The following is a 9,880-nucleotide window of genomic DNA, read 5'->3' as shown; positions in this document are numbered from 1 at the left end:
CTTGGTATTATATACTTGGTTATTATACTGACATCTTGTGGTCCTTTTGGGCTATTGCACCATGTTTTTTCTGTGTTCTCTCCCATCTATAATGTATTTCCCCTTCTTCTCCAAGTACATCAAAATGTCTGACAGTAACATGACCACATGTTAATCTGCATTGCATGCTTGGAAACATTACTATCTCCGACCTTCAAATACTGTCTATTCATTCATCTGATGTATCCTGTTGTCTGCTGTAACCTGATGCATGGAATAGGTATGAAAAGGTATTTGGTGAGTTCAGCTATCTGATAAGGATTGTCCGCAGTGATTATATCTGCTTATACAGGCCAGGCATAGAGGTCTCAGCATGGGATAAATGAGGGGAAATTTAAGAGTTAAGGTCAGCTTATGGGTCATTAAGATTTGAAACCAGGAGGTGTGAAGATCACTTTATTTTCCCACTTATTTTTGGTATTAAAAAGAACTACAAGGCACTATTCTCTCAGACCTTCTCCTGCATTATGGAAGGAATACTTTACGTGTTAGGAGTCGAAACTCACACCAAGTGAAGTATGGCTTCCACATCCAACGATAGACCTCGTGGGAAGTAGCCGTCCTTATCTTTAGCATCCTGGCATCATAGTTCCAGAGATGCCGTCTTTCAAAACCTACGTTTCACTGCCATGCTGTTAAAATGATTGATTATAAAGCAGGATAGTCAATCGGTCCTTTAAAGAAAAGATCCAGACAATCTGGTAGAGCCCACAGAGCCTCCTCTAAGAGTCTTGTCGGGTCAGCGTACCACATCCATCTTGGTCAGTTCAGTGCAGTAAGGATCACCGGAATACCCTCAGTCTCGATCCTGCAAAGAAGACAAGGTAGAAGCTTCAGGGGACAAAAATGTACTGAACACATTGAGCCACTAGAGCAGGGGTCTCAAAGTACTGGCCCGGTACTATGTGGCCCACAGCCAGCTGACTAGTCAGGCACACGGTCACGGACCGTGTACCTGACTTACGAGAGCAGCTGCACGGTCTGCATCTCAGGAGGGGGAGTGTATTATGTGTGCAGGGGAGGGATTGGACCTGGGGGAGTGTATTATTTCATTTGTGCAAGGGGGGGGGTGTATTATTATGTGTGAGGGGGGAGTGTATTAGTATGTGTATATATATATATATATTTTAGGCCCCATGCACACCTATATTTCAGGTGCGATTAGGGATTCCTGTGTCACAGACTTGAGCCTGCACAGGAATCCCTAATTTTGCGTTTACATTCAGCAAATGTCACATTATCAAGTTAATGATCAGGTGACAACCGCTGCATGTAAACGCCTGCATACCGCATGTAATCGTATGTGATACGATTACATACAGTTACAAAAACAATTGCTCTCCCTGAATACACGGTGGCTCATCCAGGGAGAGTGATTGATTCCTAACCGCTTGTAATCCTTTCACATATGATTACATGTGGTGTGCAGGCTTTGATCACCTGATCATTAATTTGAATGGGTGACAGTTTCCGCTTGTAACACGTGCAGACATTAGCACTGGTACCGTATATAGTTACATTTTATTTTGAAGCATGACATTTGGCAAGCGACCCCCACGGGACTAATAAATGTGCCCAGTAGCCCCCAAATGACCCCTACGCTAGAGCATCCACTCCTTCTGCTAGAGGAAATACCTGTACTTGGAGACAAACCTGTCCCGTTTGTTGTTGAACCTGGATGCAAGGAGGTGCACATTCAGTGTCCCTACCTGTCACACAGGTCCTGGAACACCCTCGGGTGCAGGGATCATTCATGCTATTGCTGACAGGTATTCTCTGTCAGCAATAACAGGCAAATCACCCTCCTTTTTCCATCGAGAGAACTGACATCTACAGGAAATCTAAATGCAATCAATCACCATATTTTGAACTGTTTAATGGTTTACAGATTTATTCCACATACAGTATAAAAACAAAAGACAAACTGCTAATTCTTCAAATGCTAGTGTCTAAATAAATGCAAAAAAAATAATATACGACTCATTATTTAATCAACACACAAGAAATTGTTGAAATGAAAGAATAAGTTGTTGGCAGACCAAATTCTCTTGCTGGACTGAGAATGATCTGAAAAGGCTGGACACATGTAAAGTTTTTCCCCTCTTAGGGGAAAATGTCTTTAATAAAACATGGGGACAAAGCCCATGTATAGATCATCTGCTGCTTGTGTTGTAAAGTGACAGTATGCCACTTGCCTTTGTCCTCAGAGGCAGTAAACAGAGGCAGTCCTACACTCAGAAGCAGTAAAACAGCCTGGTTGGGATTTACATACAGTAAAATGTCATTATGACTTTACTCTTTGTGCTTTCTGGAACCTTTTTTCCTTTCTGTAGTACGTTCATTTTTTCCCCTTTTTGCAGGTCCTTTATCTGCACTTCTTTTTTTCAGAAGATCATTTATTTTACCATATCGAACAAGATCTTCACGACCAATCTCCATCATCTGTTCTTCCCAAGCTTTAACTTCATTTAGGTATCTGACTTTGTCATCTTGAGCTAACTGCATATACACCTGTCAGAGGTAAAAATGATCAATTAAAAAAAAATACTAAAAAAAAAAACCAAACAAATGACTTTTATTGCAATAGTGAAGTTATAAAGTCAGGCAATCCAACACTGAAATATCAAGTGAGCAGTTTGAATTGCCCATCAACCGCTTTGGTCTTTTAGGTAATCCAAAAGTGCGCTCTCTACATATACATACATAAAGAGCAAATATAATATATGTTGATTTACTCCTTAACCACTTCTAGCGGGTTCACATAAATACATCCGCTTGAAGTGATTATACCAAGAACGCAGCTGCAGCCATGTTGTTGGTATCGTTTTATACAGCAGACGATTGTTGTTTATGTACAAGCCCTGTGTGGTCCCCTTCGCCGGCTTCCCCGGCCTCCACTGTCCCCCATGCTGCCACGGACCGGCACAGCGTGTCTCTCCAGTTCAGTCGGAGATAGATCCCCACGGGGATTCTAGCTGCTGATCTCTCTTCCGATCACTGGAAATTATGTGTATTCTATCCCTTCCGTTGTCACGGCTTACAGGAGCAGAAGCTGGTGAAGCAGATCTCTGGTTCATCAGCTTCTTTGGGGTCCCAAGGTGACACAAAGAGTCTGAATGATCCCTGATGTCTCCATAAAGAGGACCTGTCACATTATATTTTCTATTACATAGGGGGCATGTTGCCCCCCTATGTGATAGCAATAAAGTTGAGTGTAAAAGGAAAACAAATTAAAAATTATTATTTTTTTTTTTAATTCCCCCGCCCCACTTGCATGCACATACAACGCAAACACGTGTTGGATGCGCCTACGTGCAAAAACAAAAATTGCGCCATACGTTACATATTGCTGTGAACGTCGGAGTGAGAGCAATAATTTTGGGGCCATCAGTCACTGTTAACACTAAACTTAAGAGTAGTAAAGGCTTTTAAAGCGTCACCTATGGGAAATCTTGTGTATTGTAGTTTTGTGCGGTTTCACAGGTGCACACAAATTTAAGGCTTAACATATTTTGGTATCAATTTACCTGACGTGACACCATCTTTTATATTTTACCAAAAAATTGGGCATTATATTCTGTTTCTGTGCACTAAATCTCATTTTAGTTTATCTTATCCCCAAAATACTGGTTTGATAAACATTTGTGCAAATACTGTGCAACATTAAAAAAAATGCTAGTTGCAATTTTTTTCTACAGGCGCTCTGCTTTTAGAAAATATATAATTGTTTGGGGGTCCAAAGCTGTTTTCTAGCCAAAAAAAAATAAATCAGATTTGATCATGTGTGTGCAAATAGTAAGAAATTACTCCGAGCAGCAAGTGGTTAGTTTACTCCGAACCCACTGCATTTTTGTTTGTTTTCCTTAGTAATTCCCAATATATATGGGATATACTTACCTGTCTACACTCTGGTCAGATCCATGTTGTGAGGACACACTGTTGCAAAGTTAAATCTTTTGTGCAACATACCAACAATAGACTTATTTCTTAATGGAATAAGGGACAGGGCGAGAGAATTTGCAGTGGTAGGTACAGCTCCCTGTTGGCCACACAGTGTGGAACTGGCAGGAGCATGGACAGGTGAATATAAGCACTTTGCACTGCTATTACGCTTATGTGTCTATACTGGAGTTATATATGTTGAAATGTCTAAATAGGAAAATTAGGAGAATTTTTAAGTACTTTTGAAGTGGTCAGAACACGCATGTCCACTTTCGTTGATCAAACATAGCAGGCCCTACAGGTGCCAAAACTTGCCCACACAGATTTGGCATAACCATAACCATTTTTGGACAGTGCCCCACCATCACTTTCACTGCAGTCACTGAAAATCCTGGGAATTCATTCTTTAGTTTATACATTCTCTGTATAAACACCACATGTTTAGTTTACCTCATGTTTCTGGGTTAGCAGGACCAATACAAACTTCTGCAACTGAAAGCATTACAATGTAATTTGCATCGCAATGTAATGTTGTCTGTAGCTCTGAATTCTTTTTGTGCATGCAGTTTCAGGAAAAAATATAGGCCACATGCAACCGATGTGAGCATCTAAGCTTTCGCAGCACAGAGCAGTGATTGCAAAATGGGATTTGTAAACAGCCAGTAAAATCAGTTTCTTGGAGAACAGTATTGAACATAAGCAATTCAGAGACAACCCTCATATAACCCCGCCTCTTGCAGGAAATCCTCAGGTTTTTGGGGGGGGGGCAAGCAATAGAGGTTATAGAGGGATGGATACTGTGTTCTGTACTCTACTCTAAGAATTGGATTTTACAGGCAAGTCAAAAAGTAATATCTTTTTTTAATAAACAGGACACAGGCAATTCAGAGATGACTGGGATAGCCCACATCAATGCACTGAGAGGAGGGCAACAGCAAAACAACTGATAACAGACCAAACGACAAAAAGGGAAGCCAAGTCAAATGGGGGTCTGTAGCACCATACGGCCAAAACTTCCACCTGGTAAAACTTGCAGAATGAACAAAAGCCCAGGTTGTGGTCTTATGTTGAAAAGCCCAAGAGGCACCTAGAGATCTAGTGGAGTGAGCCTTCAGAGGGAAAGGCTGAGACCTACCTTTGACAGAGTAAGTTTGTACAATGACCTGTCTGATTCATCTAGAAATAGTAGAACGAGATGCAGGGGAGACACCTGCGAGGTCCTTCAGAAAGGACAAAGAGAGGATCAGTCTGTAAGAAATATGCTGTAATGGTACGATATACCCAGATAGCTCTAACCACATCCAAACTGTAAAGAGCCACCTCATTTGGATGTTTCAGAGCAGGACTGAAGAAAGGTAGAACGATGTCCTCATCGATATGGATAGGGGACACCACCTTAGGCAAAAATTAGTCCATTGAACAGAAAACCACCTTATCCTAGCGCAGAGGTAATAGAGACAAGCAAACCACCTTGTATCTAACATCTGACAGAGAAACCTATCCCAGATAGCTTCAAAAGGAGCCTCTTGAAGACATGAAAGAACCATGTTAGGATCCCATAGCGACACCGGTAGAACCCTGGGAAAAGCCAGGTGAGTGACCCCCTGAACAAAAGGCCTTAACTAGAGAATGTGAGGCCAGGGGTCTTTGGAAAAGTACAGCCAAGGCTGAAAACTGCTCCTCAAGAGTATTTAGGGACAACTGCTAATCTAAGCCATACTGTAAGAAAGTTAAAATTCTAGCCACCAAGTAAGATCAGAGATGGAAACCTCTCTGCCCACACCAGGCAAATTAGACCTTCCAGGTACGATGATACACTTTGCAAGAGGGGGACCTTCTGGCCTGCAAAAAAGTTGGAATAAAAGAGTTCGATAAGCCCCTGCCCCCTATAGGACCAAGGCCCCAACAGTCAAGTCATCAAAGCCAGCCACTGAGAAGTAGGGTGGAACACCGGAGCCTGAGACGGAAGATCTGAGCTGTTCAAGAGCGGCCAAGGGGAATTAGCCAACATGGCAAGAATGTCCGCGTATCATACCTCTTCTTGGCCAGTTTGGGGCCACAAGAATCACCAGAACTCCTTCCATCTCGATCCCGCAAAACAGACAAGGTAGAATTTTCAATGGAGGGAAGGCATAGATCAGAGAAAACTGATCTCATGGAGTCACCAGTGCATCCACTGCAAATACTTTCGGCATAGATCAGAGAAAACTGATCCCATGGAGTCACCAGTGCATCCACTGCAAATACTTTCGGATCCCTGGACGGAGCCACAAATGTTTCCAACTTGTTGTTCAGTCTAGATAGCAAGAGATCAATGTCCAGCGTCCCACAGCGACAGATCTCCTGAAACACGTCGGGGTGAATAGACCCCTCCTTTAGATCTAGAAACTGCCAGCTGAGATAAACAGTCTGCCAACTGTCCACTTCTGGAATATGGACCATGGATAAGGCCGGAACTGCCCTTCTGTCCAGGCTATGATGAGATCTGCATACTCCTGTCTCCCTGATGGTTGATGTAGGCCACTGCGTGGCGGTGTCCTACTGTTCCTGAATGGGGAGACCCCTGAGCAGTGACGTTCAGCGAGGAATGCAGAGACAAATCACTCTCAGTTCCAGAACATTGATGGACAATTTTGACCCAGCCAAAGTGTTCAAGCATGTGACTCGTCTGGCAGACATCCTGCCAGGGGGCCAGAGCAGACTAGGCTTTTAAGAGCAGATCGTTCAGATAGCCCACAATGTGAACTCCCTCATAAGAGAGCAAGAATCGGTGCCAGCACTTCAATAGCAGATCGCACTTCAATAGCAGATCGCACTTCAATAGCTTATTGCGGGGCTTCACAAACAATGCCTTTTCCAGCATGATGGAGCATGTTGACATAAGGCAATAGTGATAACTAAGTGGCTTTGGGAACACATCATCAAATTTTTGGGTCCATGGCCAGGAAACTCCCCAGACCTTAATCCCATTGAGAATTTGCGGTCAATCCCCAAGAGGTGGGTTAACAACAAAAAAGCAGACATAGATGCTGGAAATTCCTCTCTGCTGAGGCATGCAGTACCCATGAGGGGTCTACAAATGCATTAGATGAAAGCAGGGAACTATAGCTGAGGACTAGAAGACAAGCCATCTAGCATAACCTCCCCAGGGGGCATCGCAAACAAGTGCGCCTGCCCCACAGCAGCTGAAGACATAACTACCCCTGAACCACCAGTGCCCTTGCATCTCTTATCAGCCATAGTGAGGGGTCCCACATGGGAACTCACAGACAGCAGCAAGACTTAAAGGAGAACTATGAGATGAGTGATTTTCACTCATCCTCATAGTTAGAGCCGACGTATGACAATTAAACTGTCACAGGTCGGCTCTATTGACCTGTCACAGGTCGGCTCTAGATAGGCAGAGCCTGCTGTCAATCAGCCAGCTGGGTGGATCTCAACAGTATTGTCGGAAGGCATCCCGGCTGCGGCGCCCTCATATTGAGCTTTGGGTCATGGGAGGAGGTTTGTATATGTCCTCTTATGACCCCTAAGAGAACTATGGGATTAAAAGTTTACCCCATAGTTGTCTTTTAAATGAGATTCCCCTCTGTACAGCATTCCTGGCACCCAGATGACACTGGCTGTATACAGATGGAACCGGACTGAAAATCCCAAGCTCACAGTAGCTCCACGTGTCCTCACAGTGCATGCGTCCTATCAGCAAAGATGTAAAGCAAAACAAACGACAAACGCACTCAACAATTTGTTACCAGTTATACAGTAAGGTGCACACGAAATGGGCTTTGAACAGTAGAACAGTAGAAAGGTATCATGGCACACTCACAAACCAGCATGTAAAACAACTTGTCTCACCACTAAGGACAATGACAGAGGTTTGGATACACGTCTTCTGCAAAGGATGTGTAAGCCGCACTGCCGCGCCAAGGCACCTCTTATAGTGCGGTCCTAACTCTAAACTATGAGAGTCTCCATCTTGGAGCACATGGGGGCAGAAGATATCAAATTGGGTGCAGGCCTGTCAGGAGGACGCCCCACCTCCTTAAAGGTACAGAAACACACAAGGGATGTACCTTTAAGGAGGTGGGGCGTCCTCCTGACAGGCCTGCACCCAATTTGATATCTTCTGCCCCCATGTGCTCCAAGATGGAGACTCTCATAGTTTAGAGTTAGGACCGCACTATAAGAGGTGCCTTGGCGCGGCAGTGCGGCTTACACATCCTTTGCAGAAGACGTGTATCCAAACCTCTGTCATTGTCCTTAGTGGTGAGACAAGTTGTTTTACATGCTGGTTTGTGAGTGTGCCATGATGCCTTTCTACTGTTCTACTATCAGAAAAGATGGCCGCCAGACACAGCTCCTGAGCATGCTCCAACTCAGGAAGAAAAATGGCTGCTAAAGCAGCCGCTGCACCCATGCAGTGGCAGATTTGGCCATCTTTAGTGTCCATATCTGCCAGATATGGACACTAAAGATGGCCAATGTGGACCCCTGCAGCCCAATAGGCTGTCACGGCATTGCCCACGTGGGAAAAACTGGTGTTTTTGGGTGTAGTGCCCCTGAAAGGGAGGTATTCACTGGTGGTGTTGAGGGCATAAAGAGGGGGCTGAGAAACCCCAGAGCAGATAGCACCCACCATGCTGTTTTTAAAGGATCATCTGCTTCAGCAGAGCAGGTTACCAGGAGTAACCATAGGGGATGGGGAGGGGGAAGGTAAGAGGAACCTCAGGGACTGGGTCACACTTGTGCGAATCTGCCACTGCCCTGTGCGAATCTGCCACTGCCCTGGATCTTTATAGCAACCTGAAGCTAGCTTGTAGTGTTGCACCATGTTCCAACATGGATGACAAATGAAGGATCCAGTGCCCGAAGCGAAATTTCGGCCCGGCCCCGCATCTCTTATACAGGGTCCGCGTACGGTTTGCACAATTACGGGATACGGAAAATGTGAGGTAGCCGCTGTGGCTGAACGCAGTTAGAAATTGTAGAGTGAAAAAATCATCATCAAAAGGTAGCTAAACTACCGCATGTCTCCCTCAGTGGATTTCTCCTTTCTATCACCTAAGGACACTAGCAAAAAACGGAGTATTTTCTTTGAAGAGGTAGGGTTATATTAGGGTCCTCACAGGGTCCTCTGGTCAGTGTCCAGTCATCTGGGGATACTTGCATGTCACCCAATCGTCTCTGAATTGCCTGTATGATCAAGTGTCATCTACTGTATGATCAAGAAGGCTTTTCTGTTCTAAAATATATAAATGATCAAAGGCTATTCCACCAAAACAATGTCATGTTGTCAGAATTGTAAGGCAGCTGCTGTGATGGCTTCTAATAAAGAAAAGTCATGTCAATAACTCTTACCTGTTTTTTTGAGTTATGCATATTTTGCCAATCATTTGCTACGGCTTTTAACTTTTCCTGCAAGACAGTAATCATTAAAAGTGTATTAATAGATATATCAAGAATAGATTAATCTTCCATCTTACTCTTTGCTCCACTGTACGCTCTTTAGCAAACAATGCTGTACCTGTATATGGAGGACATTTTCCTGCAAAACACTCTAAAACCTTTATAATTTTGGAAAAGAAAAACAATGCCAGGCGTTATCTTCCCAACCATGATCCTTTGCAATGAAAACATCATACAACTTTATTCCAGTCTGCATAACACTGAACACTGTATATGCTTCTAATACAAATGTGATGGCTTACTGTGAGAACTGAAAATCCCAAGCTCACAGCAGCTCCATGTGTCCTCACAGTGCATGTGTCCTATCAGCAAAATAAAGGAATAGGAAGGGGGTGAGGGGAGGCTGTGAGCCGGGATCTTGCAGAGTAAAAGGTTGAATTTAAAATGAATGAAACCCACCTAGCCCAACCTTTACAGACACTTACCTGACTCT

At 43.9% G+C, this 9,880-nt stretch overlaps 1 protein-coding gene across 1 annotated transcript in view; it reads right to left on the bottom strand.

Moving 5' to 3' along the window:
• Positions 1-821: 821 nt before the first annotated feature.
• The window catches only part of TFAM (transcription factor A, mitochondrial), a 20,589-nt gene continuing 11,530 nt past the window's right edge, over positions 822-9,880 (bottom strand). The window contains exons 6-8 of the mRNA XM_018558750.1: positions 9,340-9,396; positions 2,445-2,550; positions 822-847 (exon numbers count right to left, since the gene is read on the bottom strand). Of these exons, the coding sequence (XP_018414252.1) occupies positions 822-847; positions 2,445-2,550; positions 9,340-9,396 (189 nt within the window). The remainder of the gene's footprint in view (positions 848-2,444; positions 2,551-9,339; positions 9,397-9,880) is intronic.

Source organism: Nanorana parkeri, unplaced genomic scaffold (genome assembly GCF_000935625.1).
Source record: "Nanorana parkeri isolate BGI_ZX_2015 unplaced genomic scaffold, ASM93562v1 scaffold356, whole genome shotgun sequence".
NCBI classification, from domain to species: domain Eukaryota; kingdom Metazoa; phylum Chordata; class Amphibia; order Anura; family Dicroglossidae; genus Nanorana; species Nanorana parkeri.
Note: the sequence above shows the minus strand (reverse complement) of the source record. Positions and strands in the feature narration are given on the sequence as shown.